The 16,200-nt window shown below is 34.5% G+C and overlaps 2 protein-coding genes across 3 annotated transcripts in view; one reads left to right on the forward strand and one right to left on the reverse strand.

The window, feature by feature from the left end:
• LOC105344416 (uncharacterized) overlaps nt 1-16,200 on the forward strand; it is a 57,468-nt gene extending 41,268 nt beyond the window's left edge. For both annotated transcript variants that reach the window (XM_066088998.1, XM_066088997.1), the window contains exons 51-64: nt 21-286; nt 380-472; nt 5,214-5,316; nt 5,668-5,899; nt 6,148-6,326; nt 7,311-7,413; nt 7,829-8,011; nt 9,936-10,112; nt 10,440-10,590; nt 10,845-10,960; nt 12,365-12,541; nt 13,007-13,107; nt 13,896-14,110; nt 14,307-16,200. In XM_066088998.1, coding sequence (XP_065945070.1) covers nt 21-286; nt 380-472; nt 5,214-5,316; nt 5,668-5,899; nt 6,148-6,326; nt 7,311-7,413; nt 7,829-8,011; nt 9,936-10,112; nt 10,440-10,590; nt 10,845-10,960; nt 12,365-12,541; nt 13,007-13,107; nt 13,896-14,110; nt 14,307-14,632 — 2,422 coding nt within the window. In that variant the 3' untranslated portion in view covers nt 14,633-16,200. The remainder of the gene's footprint in view (nt 1-20; nt 287-379; nt 473-5,213; nt 5,317-5,667; nt 5,900-6,147; nt 6,327-7,310; nt 7,414-7,828; nt 8,012-9,935; nt 10,113-10,439; nt 10,591-10,844; nt 10,961-12,364; nt 12,542-13,006; nt 13,108-13,895; nt 14,111-14,306) is intronic.
• On the reverse strand, nt 991-3,924 carry LOC105344415 (E3 ubiquitin-protein ligase TRIM45). Its single transcript, XM_011452196.4, has 2 exons — nt 3,794-3,924; nt 991-3,273 (listed from the first exon to the last, which is right to left on the reverse strand). The coding sequence occupies exon 2, from the start codon at nt 3,245-3,247 to the stop codon at nt 2,303-2,305; it is 945 nt and encodes a 314-aa protein (XP_011450498.3). The 5' UTR covers nt 3,248-3,273; nt 3,794-3,924; the 3' UTR covers nt 991-2,302.

A 16,200-nucleotide genomic window follows, 5' to 3' on the forward strand; every position in this document is an offset into this window, starting at 1 on the left:
AAGCTTCCCTTTGATTTCAGAGATACCCAGATGGTAGTCAACGTTCAGGGTAAAAATCCGGAGATTGTCCTGTTCCACATCCACGAGGTGTTCGAGAGTCTGATCCTAGAGGCATACCAGGGGGTGAAGTATGACTTCACCATCCCCTGCCCCGACTGTCTCAAGCACTCGGCCAAGGACCCCCACATGTTCCTCTCCTCAACCATACGTAGGGCCATAGAGCTGAAGGCACCGTTCCTACAGTGCATGGCCTACTTCCATACAATCTCTGTAGTGGACTTGCAGTGTAAGTGAATGCTTTGTCATCATTATCTCTCGTACAAATAACCAGGCTCCAATGACTCTGTTAGTGTATTATATTGTATAATTCTGCTTTCAGCCATCATGCCCCCAACCAGTAACAACGATTTTGACGTCCACATCCAGAAGGCAGTCAGTGGGCTACAGGACTTAAGACGCAACATGAAAATAGGTCAGGACGATTTATTTTAGGGGGTGGGGTTGTCTTAATTTACAGCAACTAAAGTTTACCCTTTCCAATTGAGGATCTAAACCCATCACATAGATATGCCTATCCTAAATTTAAATCCTGCAACAATAATTATACATTAACAGTGTTTTAATTAACAAAATGAGATTTCTGTTTTTAAACACTCCCTGTGGTTTGCCTTTTAGTCAGAATTTTACACATTATAAAGGATCTTCAGTCATTGGGAGCATTCTGTAAAGGAGCATGCATTTGACAATCATAATTTTCATACAAGATAAAACAAAAGAAGAGTAAAAAGTTTATTAAGGAACAGGTTGTCAATGAGGCTGTTTATTTAAATTCTGCATACAGTACTGTGATACCATGCAGTTATTACAACACAGATGATGTCACACTGTACTTGTGTTGAGCATTTGAATATACAATGTACTTGCTCTTTTCAATAGCTGTGCTATTGCTTTGATGTGTATTTCATTTCAATCAAACTCTAGAACACAACATTAAGTTCACAGCAAGTTTTATTAACTTTAAGTACATTTACAGTAAAAAATATAAAAAGTTATATGGAAAAATATAATTCTTATGAAAAAGTATGTAATATCAGCAAAACTGTATACAGTGAGTAGATATTAAAATCAATAACACAATATTTGCAGGTTTGTGAGCAGAAAGCCTATAACTTTTTGTACTAAAGATTAACTAATATCACTATAGGAATATCAATGTTAAATTTGCATTTGGGTGTTGATATCAGGTTTCCTGTAAATGGTGTAAAGACAGGGATATTGATATCTCTTAATGGTCCTCGATGCTCACACTTGGTAAAAGTTCTGCATACAAACCCGAACTCCTTAATTACTTAAAGATATGGATTTCTATCATGTCTTTGACATGAAAAGGACAGAAAAAATTCAATTGTTGGTTAAAACATAAGTTTTTTAAATTGTACAACTATTCATAAAAATAAAAGTCCTTGCGGTATTCGAACTTGGGACCTTCAGATTGGTAGATTGAAGCTACACCCATTGCGCCACCGAGATAGACAACAAAGGATTTTGGCAATATAAACTGTTTCACAATCTATTCAAATCGCCATGTTGTGATGTACTGTCATTAAAAGTAGAAGTCAGAGGGTGTGGAGAATCCTTAAGAAGGCTCGAAGGTCCTGGCCATTTTTAGACTGTATAAATCTCTGTTATAAGAATAGTTCTCTATAAATGAATATTGGAAAACACCCAAATTTAAATGGTAAAATATATATGATTTCTTCTTTCTAAGTACATGTAATAGTTTATAGCAAAACAAATGATATCTTAAATTAAGTTGTAGGTAAATCTGATGGTTAATTTGCTGACCATCCGACCTCCTTTCATTGTAAGCACATTGTAGTTGTCCTGGTGTTGTCATCAGCTATTCTACTGTACAACAGAATATGTATGTTAATGTTATATAGTTGCTATCAAGTACGGTATATTTTGTGATTTTCGTGATGATCTAATTTTTTCCTTTTTTTTTTGTGATCACTTTTAAATCACAAATTTTTCAATACGCAGAAAGTTTTTCCTGTATTTTTTGCTTTAAGAAACTTTAAAAATCGCAAAAAATGACTGATGCAAATAAAAAAATTGAAACATTTCCCCATTTTCGCAAATTTTGTGATATGTGGAAAAAACCCTGGATATATTGTGCATAGTATGTTATGGTCATCATGAGTGTTGATATTTATTGTTTTGTACATAAAATTTTACTAAATATTTATGCTATTGATATCTTAATTTCAGATGTCAGTTATTTTAATGGCTTTTATATAAATTAATTTGCACATAGTAAGTTATACAGCATGATATGCTTTCTCCACTGTATATTGAGGTCATCATACACTAGTTTACCAAAACTTTCTTCAACTGAGCCCACCCCTGGCTTCCCAGGTACAAACTCAGGGGAGGGTATATTGTAGAGAGGCTGAACATGCTCTCTTGGCCTGTTCATGTCATTTTCTGCAAATCTGTACAGTCGAATTAGCTCCTTGCCATGATAATTTTCTGCTTTCTTTGTATACTTTTTCATTTTGGCCACAAAGTCCTGACAGATTTTTTGATACCATGCTTCAAATTTCTCTTGATATCCTGCAATAAGACTACGGTTCTCTTCTACTTCCTCGTGTATCCGGGCTTTGACTTTGTCCACAAGTTCAGACTGAATGAATTGGTCCTCAATTAAACACTCCTCCAAAAGGTGACATTCTTCAAAAGTCAACCCCTCAAGGGTAAGCTTTCCTTTTTTGTACAGATCCAGCATACACATCATCTCCTCTTTCTTACTGCGGGAGAAACAAGGTCGTGGGTCATTCGTGTTCAGGTTTTTACCGCACATGTCACACACCATCTTTTGACAGAAATCACAGTAGAGGGTCGTGAAGCTGTCACTGTGTATAGGGCACTGAAGAATCCCAGTGTGTGACTCCCACAACTTCAAACTGATTGGATGATGCTTGGCACTGACCTTTGCCCTCAAATGGTGGTGCTTGCACACACTACACATGTCTTTGTTACATTCCACACAGTGATTATCCACTTTCTCATATTTTTTACACAAATCACATATGTCTCCTTTATTTACACCACCACTAATAGCAGACATCTGGCTGGGGCTTTTCATTAATAGTGCTGTCTTTGTGTGTTCTTGGAGTAAGCCATGGCTCTGAGCCTGATGTTCATAGCAACAGTCTGTCATCCCCAAGGTCATAAGGAACCTCATAGAAACTTCAGCTATCTTTGAAAAGACTGCAACAAAATTGGCAGAAATAAATAAAATGTAATACAACTTAATTACTATGCTTTTTTAATCTTCAAGACATGTTCAGCTTTTAATTCACACATTTGTATTTATACATGTATATGTAATGTCCAATGTTTTATTTAATCTGAGCTGTATTGGCTGAAGGCTTTAACTTTTGTTGCATGCTTGATGTATATAATATGAACAAACAAAACTTATTAGCTTGATTGGATACTAGACTCATTTCCTTATTTCCCAGGTACAGGTACATAGCTATATAGCTTTATCAAATATAATAATTATGACACACGGAAGTAAATTCTTTTTGTTTACATTAGTTATATAATTTCATCACCTGTACATTCAACAAAAGAACAGAAGCACAAAATTAAACTCTGTATGTAAAATACAGTGTATCAACAATTGTTAAAGACTGAAATCAAGTACGTATAATTCGAACATGACAAAAGCCCACCCCAACTGAAGAAAAAACCCTTTTCCCCTGAGAACCGTACTTTTTCTTACCTTATTTTTTCTAAAGCTTTAGATCAGTTCTATCTTTAGCACAGTTACCTAGCACTATTGATTGCATCGGTGAATAACAACAATACTGATTGCTGACTGAACATTTAAATGGACGTTCCCTACTGCCCTAGAGTTTACTAAAAGGTTTTCTGAACTTCTAACATATGTACACATGTATATGATTGTTTCGATTAAAGGGACTTTAGTATAGAGAATGGTTCCTGTGATTACCGTATATAGCAAATTGCAATCTAATGTTTTATAAATATAAACACAATGTCCTGGTTGGTTTATGAGACTTTAAAAGCAAGTACATGTATGAGGCATTTACACAAATGAATACTTAAACAATAAAATGCTAATTGTTTGGTGATTCATGTGGGATATGAAGATGGTAACTCTGCAGAAAATATACATAACCTGTGTTAGCGGGTTATTTAAATTTTTTCTGCAATGATCACTACCTTTATAACCTGCATGTGTCCTAGGGTCAGGGGTTCAGACCTTGTGTGGGGCCAAAATGGCCAAATAAATGAAAATTTATTTTAAAATCTTAGAAATTACATCTTTTTTTCTATCCACATATATATATTAGAGAAAAACTATATATTATGCATGGTTATGCTGTTCATAAACCCCTCTATCAAAATTGTAGAAGTCATGGCCCCTGGGTCTGGGGTTCAGTCCCTAAGGTGGTCGGGTCCAATATGGCCCTATAGTGAACTTGTATTAAATCTTAGAAAATCTTCTCTACTTCATCAGTGAGGGTAGATATATTGAATGCAAAGTTGTGATGTCCACGGAGCCTTATAACTATATTGTAAAATTCATGACACCTGGGCCAATGTATGGTTCTGGCCTTTGGTTAAGCCCAATATAGCTATACATAGTGAAAATGGATAAAATTTAAACAGTATTTTCTTTTGTTCTTTCAATGCTTTGAGGGATAAACTAAATGAATTGTTATAATTCTAATCCCTGTTTCCTCTGCAAACTCTTGCCTTGCCCCCCCCCCCCCCCCTCCCCCCATCTTTTTATGAAATGATTTTTGCAAACTTGAAATAACAAAGTGGTGGGAAACAGTCAGAGGCGTCATTGATTAGGGTTTGGACAAAAAATCAAGCTTAACATGCAAACTTGAGACTCCCTGACTGGTCCATCTATGGGCCCTGGTACTCGAGTGACAGTCAAGGCCTGTGGGCCTTTTCTTATTGAATACTAGCTGTGCATTTGAGTTAAAGACTAGTATAGGGAATTATTAATATTAATATCTAAAACATTTGATATGACACTGCATGGCACAAAAATGAACTGTCTATAAACTTGCACAATGTTCAGAAGATACTTTTCAAATTTACTTGGTAATTAGCACTAAACTGAAATATTAACAGATTACTATACATTTTTATTGTTGATACAGACTTGTTTCTGTCTTACTGTGTGGCCGATGCCCCCGCTGATGATAGGAATATCATACATCCTGCACAAGTGTACAAAGACTTAAAGAATAATGGATATACATGGTGAGGAAATTTTTTTTGACTTAAGACACTAATGAATGTGTATATCAAGCATAACAACACAGTTGAAACTTTGGTATCTTGTACATCCATATCTTAAACTTTATAGATATGAGTTCAAGTTTGGACCAACATTTTCTTATTTTTTAATAACCTTATGCTTGATGCCTTGAATATTCTTACTGGGTAAATATTTCACTGTTGTTTTTTTTTATCCATTAATGGCTTCAAGACAATGAAATTATAACTCTACATGTAAAACTTTGAAAATTCAACCTCACACCTACATCTTGTATACCTAGTACTTGTACATTGTATAAGGTGAAAAGTAACTTTGTATTCATGTACAAACAGTTGGTTCCCTGAGGAGAGCAACCAGTACTCTACTGACCTGATGGCTAGAGCTCTGATGGATTCCACCATTTTTGTGGTGTTCATTTCAACCAGTTATGCAAATGATAGGTCTTGTACAGACATCTTTAAGTATGCCAAGCTGACTTTGGGCAAGCCAATGGTGGTTATTGTAGTGGGTGAGGACAATTTCTCCTGGAGAAAGACCAACCTCGGGCTGCTTCTCCCTGATGTTGTGAGTATAATAGTAATATCTCTCTCTCTCTCTGCCTCTGTTTGTCTGTCTGTCTGCCTGTCTGTCTCTCTCTCTCTCTGGTGAGCATACTTATACCTTTTTACACTTAAGTCAAATCCATCTAGGTTAAAATATGCAGTGTTCATGTATAAAAGACATTAGTGCAATTACTTGTGCTGAATATTTTGGATTAATATGTTTATTATAAAATGTATGATGAATTGGTTCTCACCTTACTTCTGTTCCAGTCTTTTGTCAACATGATCAATTCCAAGAAAGACAATTACAACTCAAAGTTCCAGGAACTCCTGGGGAAGTTGGATGAGTTGATGAACTTATCAGTGAAGGCCAAGGACGCCGAGAGCCCTGAGTGTTTCATAAGCTACTGCTGGAAAAACTCGGCACAGGCCGTCGCCCTAGGAACCAGGTCAGACATTTACAGTGTCACACCCTATCAAGTTTCATCTAATTCCGTCTAGATCTTGTACAAGGAAACTGCTTTTTTCTTACCAATAATTGATACACAACAGTTTAGCACATTTACTCCATGTAATTTTAGTATGGAGTTCTCAGGTGGAATTTTGAATAAATAACAAAATCAAAAAAGACAAAGCCAATTTATGTAAAAATCTGATCTAATTTGAAAATGATCTAAAAGTGGGATTTGTAAGTTTTATTTTTCATTTTGTTAATGTTTTTTTTGTACTAAGGATACATTAAAAACATAGTAAGCAAGGCATGCATGGCTATATATCCCAGATTCTGTCAGCCATTATTTTGTTTGTTTAATCTATACATTTTTCAACAGATGCAATCTTTCAAAAAAGAAAATTTTTTCAGTTCATATAACATTTAAGGTATTTAATGTATAATGAAGGGATATTGAACAATTTTTAATCATTTAAAACTAGTTAAATATGTATTGCTAGATAACTATGAAAGTGAAATGAACCAAATTCACATGACATATAAGAAGCCGGTCATTTTGAACCTTAAAATTTTTTAAAGAGTTATCCCCCCTTTTTTAAAAAAAGAAAATTTTAATTTCGTCAAAATATCTGCGGTAAATGATTTATTTTATTTCATATTCTAATAAAGAGAAAGTTTATGCATGTATTAACCAAGAGTTTTACAAATTTTAAGTTACTTTTTACAATGTCTTAATAAAACATACATTGCCCATAGACTTCAATGCAAAATTGAAGGTGTAATATGTTGTACCATAATCAAAATTTTGAGAATTCCTTTGGTGGAGTATTTTTAATTAATATAACACCTTCAAAATAATATCGTGATTAAGAATATCAGACCATTCATTTATTAGGTAGAAAATGTGGTCGTTATACATCGAATACCTTAATTGTGAACAAACAAGTAGGGATATTTAACATCAAGTATTTTTCTTTGCTAGACCCGGTGCAACATCACTTGGGTTTGGAGATCCCAGAGAAATTAAGTCATTTTTAGAGAAGAATTCCATCAGGTGCTGGATTGATGTAGAAAGAATAGGAATGGTAAGGGTATGATTAAAGGAGCACAACAGTCTTTGCTGTGGAAAAATTACATTTAACATTAGTAGGGGTAAAAACTACATTTCTCAACAACAAAATATCGTATTCTATTTAAATAGATATACAATATATGATGTTAAGACTTATACATGTAATGTGGTATTCCATCTTTTTGAGCAATATTTATTGTAGACCAGTATTTTAATGTCATTTAAAATATTCAACAAATGTTTCAAACAAATTTGTAGAAAAATTGAAACTGAAGTGAAAAATTTCCAAGCTGTTGCTTGTGGCTTAAAAGTCACAATGTAACAATGTTTGTCTTTGAATAAGGAAAAATTAGATAGTCAACCCATAATCTCTGCAATACTGCAAACAATTGATGGTTGTGGCTCTGATTTATGCTGTATTACCACAGAACGGGCTGTTTGATGAGATTGCGCGGGGCTTACTGGAGTGTAAAGTGGTGGTGGCGTGTGTGTCTGATGATTACGTGGAGTCACCCAGCTGCTGTAAAGAGTTCCGCTACGCCTGCACAGTTCTCAACCTCCCTCTGGTCATCTGTGTGGTGGGAACTGGGCACAAGTGGAGGCGGAGTGAGGTAGGGTCTTACATATTATGTAACTAAAATGTTAGAGGAGGCAGAGTGAGGTAGGGTCCTACATGTTATGTAACTAAAATGTTAGAGGAGGCAGATTGAGGTAGGGTCTTACATGTTATGTAACTAATATGTTAGAGGAGGCAGAGTGAGGTAGGGTCTTACATATTATGTAACTAAAATGTTAGAGGAGGCAGAGTGAGGTAGGGTCCTACATGTTATGTAACTAAAATGTTAGAGGAGGCAGAGTGAGGTAGGGTCCTACATATTATGTAACTAAAATGTTAAAGGAGGCAGAGTGAGGCAGGGTCTTACATGTTATGTAACTAAAATGTAAGAGGAGGCGATTGAGGTAGGGTCTTACAAGTTATGTAACTAAAATGTTAGAGGAGGCAGAGTGAGGTAGGGTCTTACATGTTATGTAACTAAAATGTTAGAGGAGGCAGAGTGAGGTAGGGTCTTACATGTTAAGTAACTAAAATGTAAGAGTAGGCAGAGTGAGGTGGGTCCTTCGTGTTATGTAACTGAAATGTTATAATAGGTATAGTGAGGTGGGTCCTACATGTTATGTAACTTAAATGTAAGAGTAGGAAGAGTGAGGTAGTATACTTTATTTTATATTATTTGAAATTTATGAATGAATTTATGAATTGATGAAAGAAGACCGCGCGCGATGCTACCGCTTTTTAGTTCCAAATATACCTATTTTTCATCACATGAGGTTAACATGTATGCTTTGAAATTTTCTTTTTCATTGATATCAATTGCACTTTCCTCACAGGTATGTGTATTTTTATTAAATATCGTAAAAATGTGCAGCATAAATAACTTGGGGCAGACTATACATGTTATATTATTAAAATATAAATAAATATACTTAAGGCAGAGTAAATTTAGGTAGGATATTCTGAATGTTTTGCATTTAAAATAGAAATAACTTTACAAAACTGATATCTTGCAGTATTATTTTAAGATAATGCTCAAATCCCTGCCTGTACCATTATCTTCATATATCTTGGAGGCCATGCAAGATTGTATGATATTACTTAAGGTTCTGCTAAAGATATTTTCAGAGTTAATGCAGTGCAAAGCATGTGCAGTAGATCAAAAGGTGCTTCATTTCAATAAATTTTACATGATTAATCATTGTAAAACTAAAGTCAAATGATTAATGTTAGGTTTTTTTACCAGGAACATTGATTCATTATGGAAGAATTAAAGGACAATGTGAAGGATTGTAAATTATCTTTTCATTTTAATTGAGGAGAACTATTTTTGTGAATTAAAGTTTATGGGTTTTCACCATTTAGCTAACCTGTGCTAAAAGATATTGAAAATAGGGTGGCTGCATGTATTAAAAAGTACTGTTATTGAGATAAATCATTGGACCAAATATACCAATTCTTAAAAGGATGAGACCCAACAACCAATGTGAAGTCACAGTTCTATGTAGTGAAATGGTGACTGTTTTTAAAAACTCCAATCAAAAGCAACAGCATTAGAAATAATTCTTAATTGTCCTAACCATAAACCCTTTTCAAACTATACAGCTATAATGAAGCTCTGGGAGGGGTGCAAGTTTCTAAAAGGCTGTGTTCTTGTAAACTATACTTTTAAAAAAACAGAACTTTCTAAGAAAACTTCTTGTCATAGTGAAGATTATATGAATAATCCACTTGGGAACAATTAATCATGTGAGCCTCCTGACCTGTGGGCATCTAGTTTTTAACTGATTGGTAAATTTCTCTTTTTGGGATCTTTTATATTGAATAGTGAATGCTCAAGTATTATAAATCAAAAGTAGAATTTTATGACAAAATTATATATAGCCAAGAATTATGTCAAGATGTCAAGAAATGCTCTTAATTTTAGACACATTTGTTCATTGAAAGTGGATTGGGACTGATTTTCCTGCTGAATATTCTAGGTTGCCATGTTGACGATGAACAGCCCAGTGGTGAGTTTTCAGTTAGAGAGCGAGGAGGCATTCACCAAACTACTGCAGCTTGTGGAAGAGGCTCTAGAATCTAGTAAACAGGTCAAGGATGAAAAGACAGACACCAAGGAGGGGACATCGGACAAGGAGAGGGCAAATCAGTTCAAGGTCATTTGTTTGAACTTCTGTTATGTAGAGCTACTGTATAGCTGTTTTCTTGTTGATTAAGAATCTCAATACTGTAAATACCTTTTTAAATGCAAGGATTTAATTTCCACGTAAAATCGTGAGAATTAGGCAGTTCTCCTGGATTTTAAAATCTAGCTCTTATTTTTCAGACAGTTTTGAGCTACATGAAATCATAACAAAAAATTTGTGCTTGCTATTTTATATTTGATTTGATACAAAATTTACATTATCAAAATTGTGAAACATGCACTTAGATGTAGTACATGTGGTGAGAAATTATAACAATTTTAATTACTTGTTTTGTAGGAGCTGTATGAGTTGGCCCAGAGAAAGTTTTTGAGACAGATAAGAAACTACGCCTCCAGTCAGGAGGTGGCTCCCTACCCTCGACTCTTTGTGGCTGACATCGTACCTTTAGAAGAAAACCCTCAATCATTTGATACATCCGTGTCTATAGGTACATAGCGGTTCTACTGAATTTAAATCTTAAAATGAAGATAAATATGAAATTTAATGAAGGGGCAATATTGGAACTTCTTTATATAAAGCATAAAAGATATGGTTTAATCAATTCTCCGAGTAACTTGGATAACAACTTAAAATATATCTGCAATGAATGGCCAACTAAAACTACTTTATAAAGTAAAAATAAAATGCCTTGATCATCAGCTTATACAGAAAGGGATTTTTATTTGTTGTTGTTAATTTCAGAGGAAAAACTTGATGATAAAGAAGAAAACCAGATAGAGAAAGGAGAAATGGAGATCATTAACTCGGGATATACATCCCGCAGATTCTGTATCCACATCCTGTGCGAATGTGACAAGGTTTGTACATTTTATATTATCATACTTTCATGTTAAATACTGAAATTTGATTGTTGGTAATCCGTTCTATTACCCTCATCGTTAGCAACACACTTGGCAACGGGTAACACAACGAATTGTTACATGCGCGTAAATTCTGCGCGTACGGTTCGTCGTAGAATTCACTTCATTTCTATTTAAAAGCAGTAAAGTTCTCTTTAAAATTAAGACATTCAGTACAATAAAATAGATAGTGCTTGTTTTGGAAGGTAACTGTTGAAATTGACACCCCTCGAAAACCATTGTCAACCTCCGTGTTGGTTGACAATGGTTGTCTCGGGGTGTCAATTTCAACAGTTACCCTCCCAAACAGGCACTGTTTATATATTGTTATACTTTCATGTTAAATACTGAAATCTGATTGGCTAAGATGCAGTTCATAATCCGTTCTATTACCCTTCGCGTCGGTTGACAATGGTTTTCTCGGGGTGTCAATTTCAACTGTTACCCTCCCAAACAGGCACTATTTATATAATGTTAACCAGTACTAGTAGAACATGTTGATCATATTATTTTCATTTTATTATACTGCAGAGAATCGTAATAGAGCACATGTAGTATTCGCTCATTACATTCATTTTTATCTTCTGCATGTACTGGCAAAAAAAATTTGCAAACAAAACCAGATTTTTCTATAATAAATCTTGAAGAAAAAAGTTAAGCTTTGTGACAGAGGTACTTTGGGTAAAATATGAGCAAACAAACCAGATTTTCATGCGTAGTAGTTTTTTTATCAAGGGTTTGACATAGTGACATTAGTTTTGTTAAGTTTAAATTGTATTTAGGTTTTACATACTTGTAGTATCTTAAGCAGTACTCTGTCTACATTTATGCGAAGCTGAATCCAATCTGATCAAAATCAGATCCTTGATTCGCTCCTTTTTATTTTACTGTTGCTACACATGGATCTGAAGAAACGCCCAGTTGGGGTCACCTCCTGGTGAGCTTTGTTTTGACCAATGAAATTGTAAGTTTCATTCCTCAGTAAAGTGTTTTAGAAGTTATGCCAATACAACCTTTGGATTCCTTGAGGACGTTTGATATCAACTTATGCTCCGTCTTTTTAGCTTGCTGATACCGAAATTTTTTTAGAAAATGTGCCACTCTGCTTTGTCATTCGACTTCATTTTGTTTGTAACCCAAAAATATCCTTTCTTTAACACTTGCTCTGATTGGCTAAAATAACTCATGAATATTCTTAAATCATTGTTCACCAGGAGTTGACCTCAAGAGGAGTTTCTTCAGATCATCATGTAGAGACAATAGAAAAAAACAAGGAACGGATCAAGGATCTGATTTTAATCAGATAAAGCTGAATCAATATTTGGCAAAGTGACTTGAGCATTGCTGTTTTTTAATTTCCAGGGATGGCACAGTGTGACGGAACCCATGATGCTGCCTGAGGACTTTGGGAGAGAGGACCTGACAAAACATGCCCCCTATCTGTCACGCATCACCGCCATCATGAAGCACAGCAAGAACTTCATTTTGAACTGTCTGACGGACGATGATGGACAGAACTATATGAAGTGGCTGTTTGAGGTGGGTCCATGTCTCGCTTAATGTTGTTACCTCTTGTGTGCGTATATTGTCTTTGAAATTCAGGTTCTTTTTTATGATTGAGCTGTTGAATGTTGTTATTCATTGTGTAGAAATATTGTTTCTGAAATATGTGTTCTTCCTGATGATTAAGATACATCAGTTCCAAAATTTAGCTTCATTTTTATTGCATCATTCAATTGATTCATATATAATGGAGATTAGTTTCCAGTACTGCCCAGATTTAAAGATTGTCTTATAAAAATGTTGTACTAAGCTTATTTGCAAGCTATAGTGAATAATGAATGAAATGTTATCTGGAAGTTGGTTAATATCTTTTGAAATATAAAACCTTGCAAAACTGAAAGTTTGGTCTTTTAAATGAAACTCACAAACCTGACCTCCACTGGTATGTGAATGGCTGTAATTAATGATTTAAAACTGAATAATTTTTTATGATTTGTTTAGTCGGCGGAGGCAGTGTTGCCAGACTTTATGAAGGAGTACCACGACCTGCGATACCTAGTGATGGAGATGGACTCCCAAAAGTTGTATGGACAACTGTCTCGGTAAGATTGTTTAATAAGATGTAATACTGAAAAGTTACTGTGCTCATCTTTTACAAACCTGAAAGTGCAATAAAAATTTTCCTTAAAAAAAGTTTATTGTCAGTGCAGTGATAAAAACGCTCACAGTTTCTGCATACCATCAAAAGCTAAGTAGGACCTCAAAAAGTTACTATTATAAATGTAATAACTTTGAAATGAATGAATGGCCATACATGTATGTCAAATATCCCAGTTGAAGTTATCTCCTCTATTGCATTGTACATTCAACATTGTACATTCATATATATATATGTATTCCTTTCACCTGTATTTGAATTCTATTATTGTTATTTCTCCATCATATACATGTGTGGTACTTAAAGAGCAGAGGTAATGAGACTATATATGTGTCAGAGTAAGTTATGTGGCATTCCTGCTATTCCTGGCTAAAAGGCAAGACTTTAATTTGATTACTGTAAATTCTTAATTAAACGTGAGGAATTAATTTTTGCATAAAATTGCAAGAAGCAGTCCTGGCTGATTTTAAAATCCCGCTCTAATTTTTCAGACAGATTTTGAGCTATATGAAACCATAACAAAAAATTGGTGCTCGCGATTTTATATTCTTGCTGTTTGATGCAAAACAGCAGAATCGCGGAATTATATAAGTACTCGCGTAAAATAAGGAATTTACAGTAGTAGAAAGCTTCATTTGTAAGTCTGAGGATTAGGGTTCAAGGTCCAGCAGTGGCAGTATCTGTTTTTGTTAGACACGTCTCCTATTCATCCATCATTTGTGTATTCTACAGGTGTCGTCTGTCCAGCGGGAAGGTGATATGGCTGTGTGATGAGCATGCCAAGGAGATGAAGGTCACAGTGCTGGCCAAGGATGCAGTGTCCTTGCAGAAGAAGGCCGCCAGCACAGAGCAACCAGAGTTCATTGCTAAATGGCTGCGTGAAATTAATGCAGAAAAACTAGCCAAAAAATTCAATTCCGCTGAGAAAGTCAAGAAGAATTTCAATCGTAAGTTTTCAAACTAGAGGTTAATGATTGTAATTTAGATTTTTGTAGTTATCATCATTGAGTCATATTTTGATCATATTTTGAGTCTGTATTCTATTATAAATTAAGTTTTCATTCAAAGTTTTTTTGCTTTGCTTAATAAAAAAGAACCTAAATAATCTTGATAGATTAAATCTGAGAAAAATTTATTCTGCAGAGGAACTAGTGGATAAAGCAATGCTGCAGGCTAGTTTTGCAAAAGAAGACACAGAGAATTACAACAGTGACATCCAACAACAAATAATGGCCGACCTGAAAAAGGGTCTGGCTCCAAGTCAGGTGAAAGGACAGGAGAAGCGGACGGTCTTACGTCATGGGTCAGCGGTCAAAAAGCAGGAGGTGCAGAAGTCAGAGGCCACCATACAACGACATGCCACCACCTCACTAGTGTCACCCCCAAGGTCAATCACCTCACCCCCCACATCGGGGCAGTCCACCCCCAAAATGAAAAGACCCACCAGTCAAGCCTGCTCTGTTATGTAGGGACCAGGGTGCATTGTACCAGACAGTTAGGTTTACACAACCATTTGGAAAATATATATCAGGGAAGTTCTATCTGTGATATAAATTATTTCTTAATCAAAAGATACAATATGACTGGCGGTTATCTTGCTCACATGTAGCATATGTTCACATTAATGTATGGTATTGTGTACACAAAATGCATCTGGATGCAATATGGGAAGGGAAAGAAAATCTAAGGTTGTAGAATATTGGTTATGTTTGAAAGAAGAGCAGTAGATCCACATTTTTTGCAATTTGCTTTAAATTTCTTTTTTGATGTTTTATAACCAATCTTTTTTGTTTGGACATACTCTCTTTATCAGTTAAATGTGTGAAATTGAACCATATTTGTAAGATTTTTTTCTGTCAGCACAGAAGATGCTAAGTTTTGCGTATTTGTTTAAAATTGTTACTTTGTTGATTATCATTTTCCACATTTTTTCATACCTTTATTGATGCTTTAAAATTTTATTTTGGGGTGTCTTATTTTGTTTTCTTTAAAAATGATATTTCTTAAGTTTATGAGGTGCTTGATGTGCAGTTTACTGTTGAATCTTGTCATCAATTTGAAATATCTTCTATGATATGAAACTGTGATATAATTATTTACTGGCTTGTAGAGTTATTAACATGGGGTCTTTTCCCACAATGTCCATCATCTATTACCTGTTCTTATTATTTATGCATGATTTTATATGTTATTTATGTAGATATTACATGAACAGCACTCCTCATTTAGAGAGGTTTTATACAGAGGAAGAATGGGACACTTCCTTTTTGGGAAATACCTCGATATTTTGTACGGTCCCTTTTTGTGGTTTTGCTCAGTTTGTTTATGATCATTTTGTTGATTGTATGTCAAAGTAAACTCTGTTAAAATTCAATATACAGTGCACTTTATTGATATATTGAATGTTTTGAAATCCATATAATTTTATCATCCCTAACAGTATCTTTTTTAAGTGTCCCATTTCTTCTTACGATACTACTTGTAGTATTTAGTTGAACTAGTCACACATTACAAGAAGGCTAACAATCTTGTTAATAAACATTTCATGAAAATATACTTGTAGAATTTTCTAATTTATATTTTTGAAATATTATAGCTAGTATACTCATTACTAGAAACTGTCCATTTTGTATACTTTTGTATTATTTAAGCTTTATTTATTTCTACTAAAGCCGTCCAAAATTCATTATTGTTACAACTGTATGAAGAAGTGATACTTTACATGTATGAAGCATTTACATTTGTTCTAAAGTCTAGTTGTAAACTTTTCAAAGGGTAAACATGTATACACATTATGTCTGAACAAAGATTTATTTCTGTATTTTGAGAACAACCGCAGGTAAAGCTAAACCCACTTTTGATTATTTAGCTATATATGATGGTACTATAATTTTCATAATGAATTTATCACATTGACTTTGTTATAATAATTGCTGTTCACCCTATATGATGCTGAAAACGTCCCCTTATTTGTTTTGTCTTACTTAAATAGTACCAGGGCTGCGTTTTACAAAAGAACTTACGACTTACGACCAAA

Source organism: Magallana gigas, chromosome 6, assembly GCF_963853765.1.
Source record: "Magallana gigas chromosome 6, xbMagGiga1.1, whole genome shotgun sequence".
Classification (NCBI taxonomy): domain Eukaryota; kingdom Metazoa; phylum Mollusca; class Bivalvia; order Ostreida; family Ostreidae; genus Magallana; species Magallana gigas.